Source organism: Atta colombica, unplaced genomic scaffold (genome assembly GCF_001594045.1).
Source record: "Atta colombica isolate Treedump-2 unplaced genomic scaffold, Acol1.0 scaffold29, whole genome shotgun sequence".
Classification (NCBI taxonomy): domain Eukaryota; kingdom Metazoa; phylum Arthropoda; class Insecta; order Hymenoptera; family Formicidae; genus Atta; species Atta colombica.
Genome location: NW_017259392.1, coordinates 774,985 through 792,935, shown reverse-complemented (window position 1 = coordinate 792,935; position 17,951 = coordinate 774,985). Strand labels below are relative to the sequence as shown.

At 30.1% G+C, this 17,951-nt stretch overlaps 1 protein-coding gene across 2 annotated transcripts in view; it reads right to left on the bottom strand.

Moving 5' to 3' along the window:
- Nucleotides 1-806: 806 nt before the first annotated feature.
- Nucleotides 807-17,951, bottom strand: part of LOC108690019 (dihydropyrimidine dehydrogenase [NADP(+)]) — a 68,537-nt gene continuing 51,392 nt past the window's right edge. For both annotated transcript variants that reach the window (XM_018197074.1, XM_018197075.1), the window contains exons 10-16: nucleotides 15,117-15,269; nucleotides 14,924-15,044; nucleotides 12,088-12,350; nucleotides 1,528-1,704; nucleotides 1,237-1,461; nucleotides 999-1,156; nucleotides 807-907 (exon numbers count right to left, since the gene is read on the bottom strand). In XM_018197074.1, coding sequence (XP_018052563.1) covers nucleotides 835-907; nucleotides 999-1,156; nucleotides 1,237-1,461; nucleotides 1,528-1,704; nucleotides 12,088-12,350; nucleotides 14,924-15,044; nucleotides 15,117-15,269 — 1,170 coding nt within the window. In that variant the 3' untranslated portion in view covers nucleotides 807-834. The remainder of the gene's footprint in view (nucleotides 908-998; nucleotides 1,157-1,236; nucleotides 1,462-1,527; nucleotides 1,705-12,087; nucleotides 12,351-14,923; nucleotides 15,045-15,116; nucleotides 15,270-17,951) is intronic.

Genomic DNA, 17,951 nt, shown 5'->3' with positions numbered 1-17,951 from the left:
TCTTCTACGAATGCTTTCTATATAAAGATTATGCATTTCGCGGATTTCCTCCATGTCCAGATCCATTCTTAGAACCCGCGAAACGCTAATCTTTATATAGGAATAATAATGTAGAATATTCGTATATGTACATGTATTTATCTGGTAATGACTTGCGAGGGACAGTTCAAGCTGGTAAAATTGAAGTCAATCGTAAGATATTTATTTGTATTTGGGAAATACGGTGACGACCCTCGGGAAAAAGAGAGTCAGTCGTCTCCGACGAAAAGAAGGAAAAGTCGACGTTATGTACTGCGAGATTAGCGAAATTTATAAGCCCGAGACCTATGTTTATAATTTTATGTTTATAATTATTTGTACAACCATCTCAATCTATAATAAAATATATAATATAAGTAAATTATGCCACAATAATGAAGAATTACTCAAAATAGAGCATCATCACTTGAAAGAGTAGGCATTCTTTTTATGGGAAATTAACGGTATTAACTTTATTTTATTAATTTCATTTTTTATAAAAAAAATCGAGAAAGACATAATATATAAACAACAACAAATCATAAAATTTATTATTCCTTTTGCGGCTACTTAATTAGTTAAACTAAAAGTCTAAAATTTTGCACAACAGATTGTATCCTCAAACCCATTAACTTTAGTAAATTTCGTCAAAATTTGGAATGTTTTGAAAAATGGATTGTTCATTTTTACGTGAAATACTTCATATATAACATTATTTATTTGTTTGATATAACAATAATTCCATAATCAATTATTTGTACGTAAAATAATGATATAATAATGATATCTTTTTTGACGGAAACGTAAATCTATTGTTTAACAAATTTCGATTACATTCTTCGGCGACACTCCCCTTTTAATTACATGCGGAATCGTTTTCGGGATCATACTGAAAATAAAATGAATAAGAATAAATTGAAAAACCAGACATTTGAAACAGAGAAGCGTAATAAAACAAATTAGATGTACTTGCAACTTACGTGATACAATCGATAATTGGGCAGACGGATAAGCAAAGCGTACAACCGGTGCAATCATTTGTCACCATTGGAATGTGAGTGTTGGGATCAAAGGTGATGGCCTGATATCCAGAATCCGCGCAAGCCATATAACACTTGCCACAATTTATGCACATGTCCTGGAAATAATAGCAAGTAAATACAATATTGCATTTTAACAATAAAATAAATTGAGTGATTAAAACATTATTTAATGTACATCATCAATCAAGGCGACCACTTGCTTCTTGTTGTCCAATTCGTTGTAGCTGCCAATATGAATTAATGCTTTGCCGATTATGTCCTTAACAGTAGGTATCGGCGCAATTGGTTCTAGAGCCGGTCGCATCGCCTTAACGATCTTATTCAAGGGATTCGAGTTCGCTTTTAGTTCAGCTATTTTTTGCTCACGCAGCCTTTGATATTCGCCGAAATATGGTATATTCTGCAGAAGTATTTTTTTAACTATTTTGTTTTATTTATGCAGATATTAATAACTGATAATTCTTACTTTGCCAAGGGCGTGTTGCAAGGATATGGGTTTGCCCTTTTGGTGTTTGAATGTCGGTGGGCTCTGTCCATTCCAATCTTTTGCCTGTACCAAGCTCTTTAGGTATAACAACGTTTTCAAACCGGTCACGTAATCATCTATCAATGTGAAGTCTTGGTTTTGAATGGCACTACAAACCTATGTATTAAAAATATTCGGTTAATTTTTTATTCACGATACTCGAGCAAAAATTTTTCTTAGAATTTTTTAAAATTTCTGTATAATTATAACTTTTTAAAAAAGATAATTATTACAATCACTAGCAGATTTTAGACATTCATCAAGGAGGAAGGCGATTTATATATTTTTGAGTTGATTTTTGGATTTTTGATTTCTGATCGTGTGCCAATTGTAACGAATGAGTAATAAAAAAAAAGAGAAAATTATTTTACATCATTCTCATATCTTTCCGTCTTTATTATTTATTATTAAATTTACGCACTAGCAAAATTTTTTTTAAGGTTAACGAAAAGATAGACTATTTGAATTATCATTAGCCAAGTACAGTTATATTGAAAGTACAGTTATATTGAAAGAGAAAATGTGATTGGAAGAGGAAACGTGTTTGAATGAATTGCAATATAAAAAATTCATATAAAAAGAATTAAAGCCATTTGGATTGGAATAGAAAGAATCGTTCAACAGGAACACAAATATAGGTGGCTCACGTAAAGTGTTATAAGCTAATAATTTTAAAAATATTTGTCCTATCAAAAAATTGTTCATGAGAAAGTTTTATCTATTTGATTTTAATGTAAACAAAAATCTGCTCCCGCTCCTCTTGAAGAGGGGCAATATTAAAGTTTCCAATGGAACTTTCTATAAAATATTACATATTAGAATTCTACGGGAAAAATAAATAAACTTTGTCTGAAATATTTCTTTCGAAAATTCTTCTATCAAAAGCTATGAATATTTAAACTTTAAGGTAGAGTACTTTCAAACTAATGATAAAAACATAAATAAAAGACTTCATTATTTTTTGTTTTTTTTGATTATATTAAATCGATCTGTCGACCACTCACATTCAAACATTCAATCACATTCACTTATTAATTCTTTCTATAAAATTTTGTGTAACTCTAAACAACATTTCTGGGATCATGCTAGCGCAAGCTTCACGTATTCTTCGTTTTAAATCTTCTTTTGTCATAAGTGATTCAAACATGACTTTCTCTTTGACATAGCGACTATAAAAAATAGTTCAAAGATGTAAGATCAGGTGAACAAGGAGGCTATTGAACAGGACCACCAACCTATCACCAAATATTTTGTTTAAAAAAGTACGCGTAACTTTAGAAAAATGAGGAAAGACATCATTTTGTTGAAACCACATTTTTCTTCTCAGTTAAGCGGTAATTCTTCTAGAATTAGATGAAGATGATTGCTCAATAAATCACAATAGAATTTAGTATTAACAGTATCATCAAAAAAGTATGATCCAATTACAAAATCGCCAATTATTCCACACTATACATTTAGTGATCAATGATATTATATTATAAAGCAACTATATATATCCATTTAAGATTCTCATGTAATCAATAGTGTATAGTGCATACTATGTCTATTACAATAATATACCCAATGTTGATAAATTGTGCATCATCAGAAATGTTTTGCAAAGATAAATTTTCTATCACGCATCCCCGCAAAATATTAAACAATGCTCAAAATCAACTTCCAAAAATTTTTGATATTCAAAATTAATGATATGGATGAAAATTTTGTATTTCCAATATTCTGTATTGATGATCGTGTAACTCCAGATGTGTTTGCTAATTCGCGTTGATATGTCGATTTACTTCAATTGCCGTGTTGACACTGTTATCATTATTAACTACTGGATTTGCTTTTTGTCTTTTAATTGTGCTTAGTTGGTCATGCACGCGTAAACGTTTTTCCACACAAGCAAATACCACATGCAATTTTTCGATACCATAACGTTCAAAAAATAGTTGTACTGCAACGAAATTTTTTCTCCCAAAATCAGCAACATATCGTCTTCCACGTCAAATCGAGTCATTTTCAAGATTTTCGATATTAATAGCATGAAAATCACCTTAGAACTAACCATAAAACTTTTATTTACACTTTCCAATAAATGTATAAGTGTTTATGTTTTTTTTAGTTAATATCTTTGTTTTTATTAGAAGACATAGAGTTCTTCATATTAACTGGAAAAGTATATATAATAAATACAAATACACATGATCTACTGAGCAATCTCCCTCTATTTCCAGAAAAATTACTTACTACTTAATGTGAGAAGTTTTAAAACGAAGAATACATGAAGCTCGCATGACCCCAACAGAAATATTGTTTAGACAAATTTATAGAAAGAATTAATAAATGTTGAATGGTCGACAGATCGAACATTTAATACAATAAAAAGAAACAAAAAAATAACGAAATCTTTTATTTCAGTGCTCGCAAAGATTTACATTTTGGACTGATTCCGGTGAGCGACCCGTACTATCGCTCGAGGCTCGGCAGCCGAGCCGCAGCGCTCATGTGACGTTCTGACTATAAATTATTCAGTAAAAAAACATGTTTCAATTATAATTTGGCGGAAGGTGCGCTCCCAGTATATTTCTGGTATAGAAACGCTCCTGAGTCAGAGCGTCACGTGAGCACTCAGCAGCTCGACCATCGAGTCTCGAGCGATGGGGGTCGCTCGCCCGGCAATCAGCCCAAAATATGCAAATCTTTGCGAACATTATTTTATTTAATTTATGCTTTTATCATTAGTTTGAAAGTACTCTACCTTAAATTTTAAATGTTCATAACTTTTGATAAAAGAAATATTTCAAACAAAAATGAATAACAGAAGAGCTAAGAGCCAAATTTTTCGTATATTTAGATTCTTAAAAACACATACGTTTTCGACTTATTTATCAAATCATTCTTAGTGTATATATGTCGATAAATTAACGCAAATTTAATAAAAATCATAAAACGATTAAATACAATTTTTGCAAATTATATATAGTTATGTAAAGTGGTGGACTTATTTCATGTCTGTTTTTTCATCGCAACAATGCTTTTTCTCTTGTCATCTTCATAGATGACAAGACAGAAAGCAGTGTTATATTCTTCTATTACATCGGTCGCAATTTATCCGTAATGATAATAAAATTATGAACATGTAAAGTCATTCCGCAAAATTGTGCAAGCACACATTCTGTTATCAAATTAATATCATAGATTATAAAAATTAAAATGACAATGAATGAATGATATCGTTATATTCGAGATTTTTAGTATATATATATATAATATCCTTATTTAATTGACAACTATATTAAATATTACGTGATAAATAAAATAATTGTACATATATCTCAAGATTTAGCCAGAATAATCCAGTGATTGAAACAATACGTCAAATTAATTTAACAGAGGCAAATGCAATTAGAGTTGAGAAAATTAAAAACCATTAGAAATTACTAATGTTATATTACAGCGTGTGAGCGACATTCTGATGTTTTATAATATCTTGTTAAAAGAGTAGAAGAGGAATAGAGATAGGAAAAGAATAATGGAAGTGAAGGAGAAGGAAAGAAAAGACTAGGAAGAGGAAGAAGACTGCAAAGTCAGTAAATAAAAATTAGGTAATGCTTCAGTATCATTTTGTTTGTTTAGTCCCAATTTTTGCTTTTTAATATAAACCATTTCAGAGATCAATTTTTTATTATACGATTATATATAGTTTCTTATCTAAGATTTTTACATTTTTCCAATTAAAATTATGATTAATACGATGGTCATCACCGATGGAAAACTAATCTTTTTATTAATATCCGAAATGTGTTCATTTAATCTTATTTTTAATTTTCTTTTGATTTGTCCCACATAACTAGTTTCACAGTTCTCATAAGATATTTTGTAGATAACATTTTGATTAAATAAATGATCTAGTTTATCTTTACCTCTAGTTATGAGATTTTTTAATGCATTTGGAATTGAATATGATAATTTGCAATTACATTTATATGTTATAAGTAAAAAACTTTAGAGATAGATTTAATATATGGAAACTTTAGAAATAAATTTAATATATGGAATTTCTCTTGAGAGATATGATAAAGAACTTCTCTTTGATATGGATTTTCTGCGTGTGATATTTTAATCTTTTATCTATTGTTGAAAAAATAAAAGAAAGAGGATAGCTATTGTTTAGAAAAATATGAATAGCATCAACCAAGTTTTTTTCGTAGAAATAAGAATGAGACAATTTAATTATTTTATGAAACCGAAGATAACACCTTTTTTATAATTCAACGTGTGGTGTGAGTAAAAATTAAGAAATCTCCCTGAACAAGTGACTTTCCTGTATTTATCAAAAATAATCTTATGGTTGTCAACCATAATCATAGTGTCCAAAAAACTCAATCTACCCTCAATGCCGATCTCCATAGTAAATTAAAATCTGACATGTAAGGAGTTAAAGATTTCTAGTATTATATTAGTGCTATCCAATAGAGCTGCTAAAATGATGTCATCCACATATCGGAAGTAGAACAATAAATTTACAAGTAATTTTTGGATCGCTATTTCCTCAAGATCCTGTATATCTGTGTCTGCAATAATTGGCAACAAGGTGAGCCCATCGGAGCACCAAAAACCTGTTTATAAATTTTATTATTAAATGAAAAAAATGTAGAATTAAGAACTAGACTGATGGCGATTCTTCTGATGGAATCTTTATCTTTTTTGATATGGATCTCATCTCTTTTTAATACTATTTAATGCCAATTCTACCGGAATGTCAGTGAACAAAGACATCAAGTGATGTAATTGGAATCAAAATGGGTTTCATTTAGTTTCTCGATCAAATGGAAGCCATTTTTTTATATAATTAGGAGCTTTCGATATACTGCTAACAATAATGTTATATAAGAATAAGGAATAGAATAAGGATTAGAAATAATGGGCTGTTAATTGAAGAAACAATAATCCTTAGAGGACTAGGTTTATGGATTTTTGGTAAACCATATGCTCTAGGTAGATTACTATCAGTCGTAAGTCAGTTATTTTCTGTATGTGGAATCATCAATAAAGCCACTCTTTTTCCATCTCATTAGTAGAGAACGTAATTCGGAAGTCAACTTAGTTATATTTTGTCTATTATTATATATGTATCCATGTCAGAAACATTCTTCTCCATATATAATCAACTTTGTTTAAAACAACAGTGACATTATCCTTGTCTGTTTTTGTAATTAATAATTCTGGATGAATTTTTTAATGAATTTATTAGTTAAATTTAGCCACTTTAAATTAATTTTTCAATTGAATTTAAGTAATTGAAATCAGTGTAACATCTATTCAGAATCTGAATAAAATTATTTCTGACAAAATTAATGACATTCTGACAAAATTAATGACATTCTCTGACCTACCGCTTATTTGGTTTTCAATATTTTTAATAAATTCTACAACTGTTTTGTCAAGATTGTTTTTACTAATAGATAGTCCCAAATCCTTCTTTTAATTGTAAAACAAATTGGACTTCGTTAGGAGAATGTCACTCAAATTATCCAATCAGTTATTTTTCAAAGTATTGGATTGTCCGGAAAGTTCGTGCTGATATTGAAGGAAAATTGAAACGCAGAAAATTTAAATTTTAATATACATTTATTAAATTATATAGGTTAATCGGCACGAACTTTCCGGACAATCTAATATATAGAGGAGAATCCTCTTCAAATTCCTTTGAAATATTTCAGACAAAGTTTATTTATTTTTTCCCGTAGAATCCAAATCTAACATTTTATAGGAAGTTTATTTGAAACTTTAATGTTATCCCCGTCCCCCCCCAAGGGGGGAGCGGATTTTTACATAGTTAGAAAAATCTCTCGAATATATAAAATTTTCTCATGAACAACTTTTTGATAGGAAAAATATTTTTAGAGTTATTAGCTTTAACACTTTACGTGGACCACTCTGTATATATATTATACTTAGATTTCATTGTATAAAAATTAAAGATAATACCATTTGAATTATATTCTTTATTTTATTTGATAACTAGGATTTAACTTAGCCCAAGTTGTTGATATCAAATATTTTATACAAATAATATATGTTATATCAACTCTCAGTACCCGCAAAAGGTTAGTGTAACTACAGATAGTACAAGTCCCCTCTTATCCCTGCCGATTTTCAGTTCAGATATTCGAATTAGCTTTGAGTGACTGAGGCTGTGGGGAGGGGGGATTTGTACCACCTCTATTCCTTTGCTTAGTGAACTTTAGTTCGCCATTAGTTACGAAGTTGTAACTGTACAAAGTGCGTGTCGGGGTTACCCTAATTCCTTGTTTGTACAATGTCAGAAAATCCGGACTGCAAAATAATTGAAAAAACTGCTGCGAATACCAAAAATAACGTTTTGTATAATATATTTACAAGATACTTGTATATATATATATATATAATTGAGTATATTTTAACAAAAAAATAAAAAAGTATTGGGAGTACAAATTAATTCGGTCCGTTTCCCTAAGGATAGCTCCAGCTGTTGTGAATGATGGTTCATAGTGACAGCTGATTTTGGTTTCAAAAAGGTTAAAAATCTGCTAACAATATATTCAATTTATATCGCTTGAGTTCATACAAAAACCTTGATTTTTACTGTGTTTGAAATGTCGAATTTTGTGTTAACCAAGCAGCATTTGCGGAAGATTTTGATTTTCTGCTTTAATTGGAAGAAAAGTGCGGCTGAAGCCCATCGAATACTTGTCGAAGTTTATGGTGACACTGCTCCAACTGATAAATCATGTAGGGAATGGTTTCAACGTTTCAAGGATGGAGATTTCAGCGTTGAAGACAAGCCTCGCTTTGGACAGCCAAAAAAATTCGAAGATAAAGAATTAGAGGCATTACTCAAAGAAAATCAGAGTCAAACGCAAGAGGAGCTTGCAGAATCATTGGGAGTAACAACAAGCCATTTCTGTTGATTGAGAGCCATGGGAATGATTCAAAAACAAGGAAATTGGATGTCTTATGAACTGAAACCGAGAGACGTTGAAAGGCGATTTTTCACTTACGAACAGCTGATTCAAAGATAACAGAGAAAAGGTTTTTTGCATCGGATTGTGACTGGAGATGAGAAGTGGATATTCTACGATAATCCCAAGAAGAAAAAATACTACGCTAAGCCCGGTCAATCGTTGCCATTGACCTCAACATCAACATTATGGTCGAACATTCATGGTTCGAAGATCATGCTCTGTATCTGGTGGAACCAAAAGGGTCTTGTTTATTATGAACTGCTGAAATTTGGCGATTCCATTACGGGCGATCGGTATCGGCTACAATTGATTCGTTTGACCCGTGCATTGCGAGAAAAATGAACGCTCGGCTTTATGTCGCTAAAATCGTAAAAAAATATTTAGAAATGCTAAAAATGCTCAAATGGGATGTTTTACCGCTGTATTCTCCGGACATTGTTCCTTTTGATTACTGGTTGTTTCGAAGGATGCAGTAAGTCATTGGTTTAACTTCTTCCGCAGAAATCGAAAATTGGCTCCAAAATTGAATTGCCTCCAAAGACGAGTCATTTTTTCGAAATGGAATTCGAAAATTGCCTGAGAGATGGAAAAAAGTAGTAGGCAGCGATGGACAATACTTTAATTAATCTGTTCATTCATTTTGTTTTGAAATAAATGCACAAAAAAACGGACCGAACTAATTTGTACTCCCAATAATACTTTTTCTCTTTAAAGTCGCCATTTTTTATTAATAATTTTATTAATAATTATTGTAATTACATATAATAATAAATTGTTAATATTTATCACAGAAAAACGATAGCACTTTTTTTATTTATTTCTATCAAAATTCAAAAATTTTCGGTTTATAATTAGTTTCAATAAAACTAAAAAATCATTTCAGTTTGGAAATAAAAAAAATTGTTTTTAGAACAAATCGCAAAAATGTTTTTAATTTCTTGAAGTTCAACTCATTAGCGCTGTTGATTTATCTATAATATAATAAAATCTACGAATAAAATCTTTTTAATTTATTTTTGACAAAAATATGACAGTTTGAAAAAATTCGTTTTTCTCACATTTCTTTCTGATCTCTTTTTACTTATTGTAAAATATTTCTCGTGGTATGTGATATTTTCGACTTTCCAACTAAAAAATTCTTTTTTGTCTTCGAACGACAGATTTAAAAAAAATAGTTAAAATCGATGCACTACAATCTGAAATACATGCAAAAGAAAATGCTGGGTTAGAAATACTCGGATGTGGGTAGATAGGAACTTTTTTTGAAATATGTACTTACTCAAACAATACAGAAATATTGCAGCAAAAAACATTGCAAAAATATTTCATCGCAAGATTGCAACATTGCAAAAATATTGCAAAATATTGCTGCAATATTCAGCAACGTAAAAATGTTCGTTTTAAAAATATTATTATACGTATTATTATACGTAATGTTGCAGCAATATTACAATATATATACAATATTAGATTTTGCGCACAATGGAGGAATACTTGCAGTATTATTGCAGAAACATTGTAATAATGCAACAATATTGCTGTAATATTATAACGTAATATTATAATATTATTACTGCAATATTTATTATAAGATTTTGTACTATATAAATATAAAAAGTATTAGAAGTAGGAATTAAATGTAACATACAATGAATACAAATAAAATACGACTTCATAATTAATTATGTTTTTATATTTTATAGATACGTTCCAATATCTCTGCCAGTACTAAAAATCTACAGTATACATAACGTGAACTAAATAAATATGAACTATAAATTTTCAGTTTCACTGACTGTGCATATCAGAATACGATCTATGCATCTTATATCTTATATCTTATTGTTGTGTCCATTGTGCATTATCATTTAATCTTACATTATCTTTTAATATTACATTATCATTTATCTTTACTTCTAATTGTTCTAATTTTATGTCTAAATTATAGGCGCAATTCCTATAAATTATAAACATTGACTACGTTTACACTTTATGTTCGTTTCCATTAATGTAGATTAACTTTAATCTCGGTTCAACTTACTCTTCATCTTTTTCTAATCTTTAGAATTAGAAAAAGAAGATAAGTTGAACTGAGATCTATATTGATAAAAATGAACATTAATCGAGTTTAATAATATTTGTAGTTAGAAACTAACCAGTCATTCCATTTTTCAGAGGAATATAGTTATGAGATTGGTCAGTTTCATAATTATAGATGTTATGAAATCCGATTAGAGTGTGCCGTACAATCATTAATTCCTATTCTTTCATTATATCCAGGTCTTTACTTTATTGGGTTATACACAAATCAATATATACAAGTCTTAACACTGAAAGTGAGTTTTCTAGCAGAGGTACAAATCGACATAGTGATAAGAATTATTATGTCTTTGTTTCTATTATAATTGATTTTTAAACAAGGACAGGATGACTTTTGTGTCAATTTGTGTCTCTTGCTAAAAATATTTTTAAAATATTGTTGCAACATTGCTGAAGTAATATTGCAAAAAGAAGTCTTCGCAATGTTTTTGCAACATTGTATTGCAATATGTAACATTGAAATGTTGTAGCTTGTAACTTGTAGCAATGTTGCTACAAGTCTGTGCTGTACGGATAGGGTTAATATTATGTATTTAATTTGGTATAGGATTTAATTTGATACCAAGTTATTGATATTAAATCATTTTTTATATAAATACATTATTAGAGTTAAATAAATAACGTAGACAGTACCATTTGAGTTTTTAATTTTTAATTTGGTACAATAGTTTTTTTTCGAGAAGTAATAATTTTTGACAGAGAATTAAAGTTACCATTACTTGGATTAAAATAAGAATATCTTCAACAAGAATATCTTTGAAAAAGAATTAAAACTACTATTATTTGAGTAGTTGGAATAATAAAAAGATATGTAACGTATTACTTAGGTTTTATTTGAGAAATATTATATTTGTATATTATTAGTGCCTTTTTTCACCTTTTTTAAAAAGGTAAATTAAATAATTACTTAAAAGTTTCTCAGATTTCTTACATAAATTAGTGCGTTTTTTCAGAAATGTTGAATAAATATATTTTTTTCAGAATTCTTTATGTGTATGTATATCTACATGTGAATTTTAAAATATTCTAAAATTTTTCATTGTATAATTTCCGAAAAAAATTTAAATATCATAAAAGATTAAAATTAAAAATTTATTTTTCAAAAAATTTTATTTAAAAAATAAAAAAGTCTTAGAAATATTTATGAGATTTGTGAGATTTTATAAAAATTTTTATCATTAGGGTAATATTATAAAATCAAATAATTTTAATATTATAAAATCGAAATATAATTTTTAAGATTTTACAATTTTCATTTTGTTATAAAATAATTTTTCTTAGATGTCAAATTTATCGTTTCTCAAATGTTGAAATTTTAAAATAATGAAAAACAGTAATAACAAAACAACACAAAAAGGAGAAATATGATTTAAGAATAAGGATGTTATGAAAAATTCGATGATACTTGAACGACTGATGCACCGCAATGCAGGAATTGCAGAGCGACGTCAGCCGAGTCGACGCCACCAGTGCCGAGTATCGGGAATCCTGGAAGATGCCTTGAGATTGTTGAAATTGCTTTCAAGGCTTGGGGCCTAGTTGCGTTTCCTGACACCCCGCCATACGTTGTAGACTTATTGAGGCCGACTGCCGGCCACGGAGTCGCATCAGCGTGCAATCCCATTAATCCAGATATTGTGTTAATAGCAGTAATGCCATCAGCCTTACCTTTATCACAAAATGGGTTATTAATTAAAACATAAAGAAAAAAATAGCAAATACGATATGAAGTCAATTTAATTGCTACAGGCGATAGCCTCTCTAGAACGTCAGATTGCCAAAGGGAAATGACTGCGGACAAATCTTCTAGAGGAATCGGCTGGAGATTTTCTTCTATTAGGATAAGTATTAATTAAAATGAACAATAAGAATCTTTATAACGTTTTTTAGGTTCTTTATAACTTCTCACACTTTCACAGGTGTTATCTTCAATGATAAAAAGTTTGCAGGTTATCTCTGTATTTCTATCCATTGCTAATGCTCAGTAATGCATTAGCAATAGATAGAAATCTTCTAGTATCTAATCTAAAAGAATATCTTATCCTAATCTTATTGGACAGTGTATTTGAAAATTCAACAAATGGGAATAATGGCCATAATAGTCGAAGCTAAATCTTTTAATACTCAAATAATTTAATGTGAATTAACATATACTATATACGTATATATTATATCATATATTTATTTGAACTGCGCGCCGAAATTTTTTCGGCCTTAAACACGTAGCTAAATTGCTAAAATAATATCACAATTAAATTTTTGATAAAGCATCTAAAGAGATCTTAATATACTAGAAATCTGTAAATAGATTTATTTATTGTGAAAAATATTACCTCGGCCAGGAGTCGAATCCGAATCTTTTGCAATTCGTGCGAGCGCTCTAAGCTTTTAGACTACCGAGGCCTTAGCAATATTTTTTGCAATAATCAATAATAATCAATAAAAATTTTGATCAGAATTATTCAGTTATTCCTTAAATCTCTATTGCTTTCTAGAAAAAACGGAATATTTCTGATTGGAATCCATTCCGACTTGTTCTATGATATAAGACGTTCTGATTCCGTTTCGCTAAGTTCCGGTTGTGTGACGAGAGTATGATAACAGTCAAAAAAATTAATGCAATCATATATGTGCATTATCTCAAGAGTGATCTAGAATGATCTCTGGTCGATCCATATGTTCTTTTATAAACCATAATGATGATTTCACCATAGTATGAATGTTTAAATATGAGATTTACTGTCGACATTTTGTAAATATTATTTTAATGTGAGGTTTAGTCCAAATATGCTGTGAAAAATAATCACATGAATTTTGCCGTTTGAACGCTTGAAATCTATGTGTTTCAAACTATCATTCAAAAAGTATGTCAAACATATCTATCTAAGCAACAATTCGACATCCAAAGTATATATCTAGAAAAGTTCCGTCGCTATGTTGAATGTTTAAAATATGTCCCATGGATGTATTTATAGATATTTTAGAGATATCCAAGGTTGTCAATATGTCCAATTTTCAAGCAGTGCGCTACATCGCCACTAAAGGAACAAGCGACGTTCAATTACTCTATTTAAAAAAATCATTTCAAATAGGATAAAAGGAGCAGTATGATGAGATTTTTCGGTGAAAGGAATCGAATGACACTTGATTTGTAGACTAGCAATCCGCAGATCCGAATTCGATTTCATCTGCACACACACACACACACACACACACACACACACACACACACACACACACACACACACACACACACACACAAATGCGCGCGCGCGCCATATATATGTAGGTATAAGATTTTTCTAGATATATGATCTTTATAAAAGTTTAATTAGCTTAAGGAGGTATAACAGAGTAAAATTTTCAAAAAATCGAAAAAAAAATTTTTTTTTGAAAGACTGATGTCTTAAAAATATCCTCTTGAAAGATTTATAAAATTCGAAGTGTTTCTCTTATGCGAACGGACGCACATTACTGAATATGCAATACTGAAACTTAAACGTGTTTTTCTCAAAACTATTCTTTATAACTGGTGGCATCTATAATTCGAACAATTTTTGACTGATCGATCTCAGCTTTGAACAATAGCTTCACAAAATAATGAATAATTTCAGTTAAGCGTAGGGATTTTTTTAATTGTTAGTTTTTAAAAGAGCGAAATGTTTAAGAAGTTCAAAATGTAGAGACATTAATTTTTTTAACCGCTGTCATTTTGTAAAAAAAAATTATTTAAAAAAATCGCTACGCTTAACTGAAACTACACTCATATAGATCTGAAATGTTCATTTTAGATAATTACAACTTGACGTTCTCTGGCCACCGATGGACCATGTTTTTTGAACACAGAAGTCTAAAATGTTGTGTAACATTACCTTTATTTTATTTATTTTTACCATTATATTTATTTTTTGACGTATAAAAATTCTTAAAATAAAAATCTTCAAAATATGCCCAATAACTAATTCATGTTTTTTCTGAAACTTACTATATATTATTATTATTAAAAATAGTTACTTAACAAAAAATTGACAAAGAAAGCTTTTTTTTTAAGATCTTTACTCTTATACCCCCTTAAGAATTTAATACGTAAAATTACTTTGCGCACAAATGGTAACTTACATTTATTGTAAGATTGTGTATAAGAAAAAATATTTAATTAGATATGATTAATATTATTATTTTACACAATATATGCATAGCTTTAATTTTATTTTTTAATATTTTTAAATAAATTTAATTACCTTCGTAAGCTGCTTTGGCAATGGAAAGGATATCAGTGATGTTGGGTGTCAATTTTACGAAAAATGGTATTTTGACTGCTTTGCGAACCCATCTGCAGATGTTTCTAACCAGTTCAGGATCCTAAAATCAATTTCATTTTTTTATTACTCTTATATAACAAGCTATAAACGAGTAAACGAAAATTAAACAAACCTGTCCACAAGCCAGACCCATTCCAGATTCGCCCATACCATGCGGACAGGATAAATTTAATTCCAAGCCATCAGAACCAGCTGTTTCCGCTTTTTTCGCCAGCTTCATCCAATCAGCCCTATTATATGTGCACATAATACTCGCAATGACAATCTGTGCAGAAATATGCGACAATTTAACAAATAAAAGATTGGTCGCTAACAATTAAGAGTTTCGATAATTATTTACGTTTCGATTATTATCTATAAAGAATTCTCGATGATCTTGACTATATATGTTGTCAAGATCATAATCCTGAGCAATTTTGCCTTAACAACTAAATGGTGGAACAGAGAACAGAAAATAAGAATTTCAACCTATCAGAAATAATGTATTGTGGAATACACAGTTTCTGATAGGTTGAAGTTCTTATTCTCTGTTCTCTGTTCTCTGTTCCCTATTCCTTTTATTGTGCGGAGCCCCTTATAGTGTTCCTATAATAAGAGTCAAGACAATGTGACCGCAACTTTTGATTGCCAAAATCCGCCAATAATCAACGGCGAGTTTCAAATGAGTTGCAATAGCCAACATAACCGCAAGTTACAAACAAATTGCAGAAAATCACATATTTGATGTTATTTTCCATATTTTCCTCATTATCTAGCGCTAGTAATATACATTTACAGGAAGTTTGTTAAAGAATGTTATTTCTAATCATATTTATTTCTAATCATTTCTAATCATGTTCATTTAATTGAATTCATCCTGGTGAAAATTTTTCTCACGAATTTTTATACGAATTGGAACATTTTTCAGAAATGCTCAGAAATATTCGTAAAGTTTACTTCTTCTCTCAGAACTTTACTCATACAAGTGAATTCTGAAATATTTTAAAATTTCTCACTCCATAATTTTTTAAAGAGTATTTAAAAATTTTTTTAGATTTTATAACATTTCATCAGAAATTATACTTAAAAAAATTCTTAAAAATCTTACGATATTTCATAATTAACATATAAAAAATTCTGAAAAAAGATGTAAATTTTCTGAAAAATATTTTAATTCATATAAAAAAATATGAAAAAGTTATAAAATTATAGAGAAATTCTGAAAAATTATACGAAAAATTTTGAGAAAAATTTTTACCAGAGCAGCTACGTGTTTAACGTGTTATATTTTCTATATATTGTCTGTAATCTCTTATTTCTCAGTAGTAGTCTTACAGATGACAGAATTACAGATGACAGATTACAACTTACATGACAGAATCAGTGTTATCAACATAAATTTGGCTATTAATGGCGGCGGTTTATTCTAATTCGTATTACAAAAACATTAGTTTTTGAAATATTTAGAGTTAAAAGTGTAATTTTAATATCATGCATTTATATGCGATCTTATAATATATGCGATACAACTTAAGTTGTAGATCTAAGCAATGCACAAGTTTTGTTGTATGTTATACGTGAAAGCTTGTGCATTATTTATGTCTACAATTTAAGTCTAACATAAGTAAATATTACGACAATTTTTGTGCTCAGAGAAATCCTGGCAAATCATCTTCTCCTTTTGTAAACGTAATGACAAAAGAGGAGGCGGAACGCTAGAGTGAAAGAGACGAAAGAAGGGAACAGGTCAGCCATCCGCGTAGAACACGCAGCAACACCCCTCTTCCTGTCGTTCTGAGTACTGCACATACGCGGTCTCCTCGGAGAATCATAACACTGATTGTGAGGGGGGGGGAGGGAGATTTTGGGTAGCCTTCGCTTTGCGTGGAAAGTTAGATGTCCTTAAGGAGAAGTACAGAGATTTGGCAAGGACCTTGTTTCGCATATAAGATCATATGAATACATGATATTAAAATTGCACTTTAACTCTAAATATTTCAAAAACTAGTGTTTTTGTAATATGAATTAGAATAAACCGCCACCATTAGTAGTCAAATTTACGTTGATAACACTGACAGAATCAATGTTCTGTCATCTATAAGTTGACTATTACTGAGAAATAAGAGACTATAGACGATATGCTCTTTATTTCGTAATATCTCGCTTACAAATGCCGGGAGCGAGAACCGCAAGAGGTCTCTTTACATTACTACAATCAGTTCTCCGCGCGCATCCTCCCACACTGGACACGAGTTCAATGTATGCTGTATGAAGTCCCGACCAGCCGCATAATGGTGACACACTGTGCTATGCGCTCTATTCCGATTCTTGGAGATCTCAGCGAAGTCCATCTTTCTTTTCCTGCCTAGGGGCGTCTGATTTTTCACGTAAAGCGAGGTCCACCCTTCCTGCCTGAAGGCGTGCAATTTTTTACGCGAAATAAGATCTATCCACATAAAAAAGACGTATTTATATATTATTGCCAGTTGTCAATACAATATACGTAAAACAGTTGTTAGTACAGTATAGTAAACAGAACTACAGATTTTCAATACTGGTAATCAACTGTTAGTAATATACGAACATGGCCAAAATCATGCGCCTCTAGGTAAGAGGATAGATGGAGTGGACCTCGTTTCGCGAAGAAGATATAGACGCATAATACTAAAATTGCACTTTAACTCTAAGATCGATGTGCATAGTCCGTTCTTAATCTCTTGATCGTCTCAAGTAATGACACGCTACTTTCTGATTGGCTGATGATATCTTAAGCACCAGTTCAAAATTATCTTAAAGTTTGAGCAACGTCTATAGATTCCATCCTAATAAACATTTTATTAAGAAAAAAACAAGAGGAGAATTCTCAGATACACATGTTTACCATATTAAGCTTTAACAGTTACAAAATATCCCTTAAATCTAAGTCTGTCATAAAATTTTATTACACGTCTTAGACATGTAAAAGGGC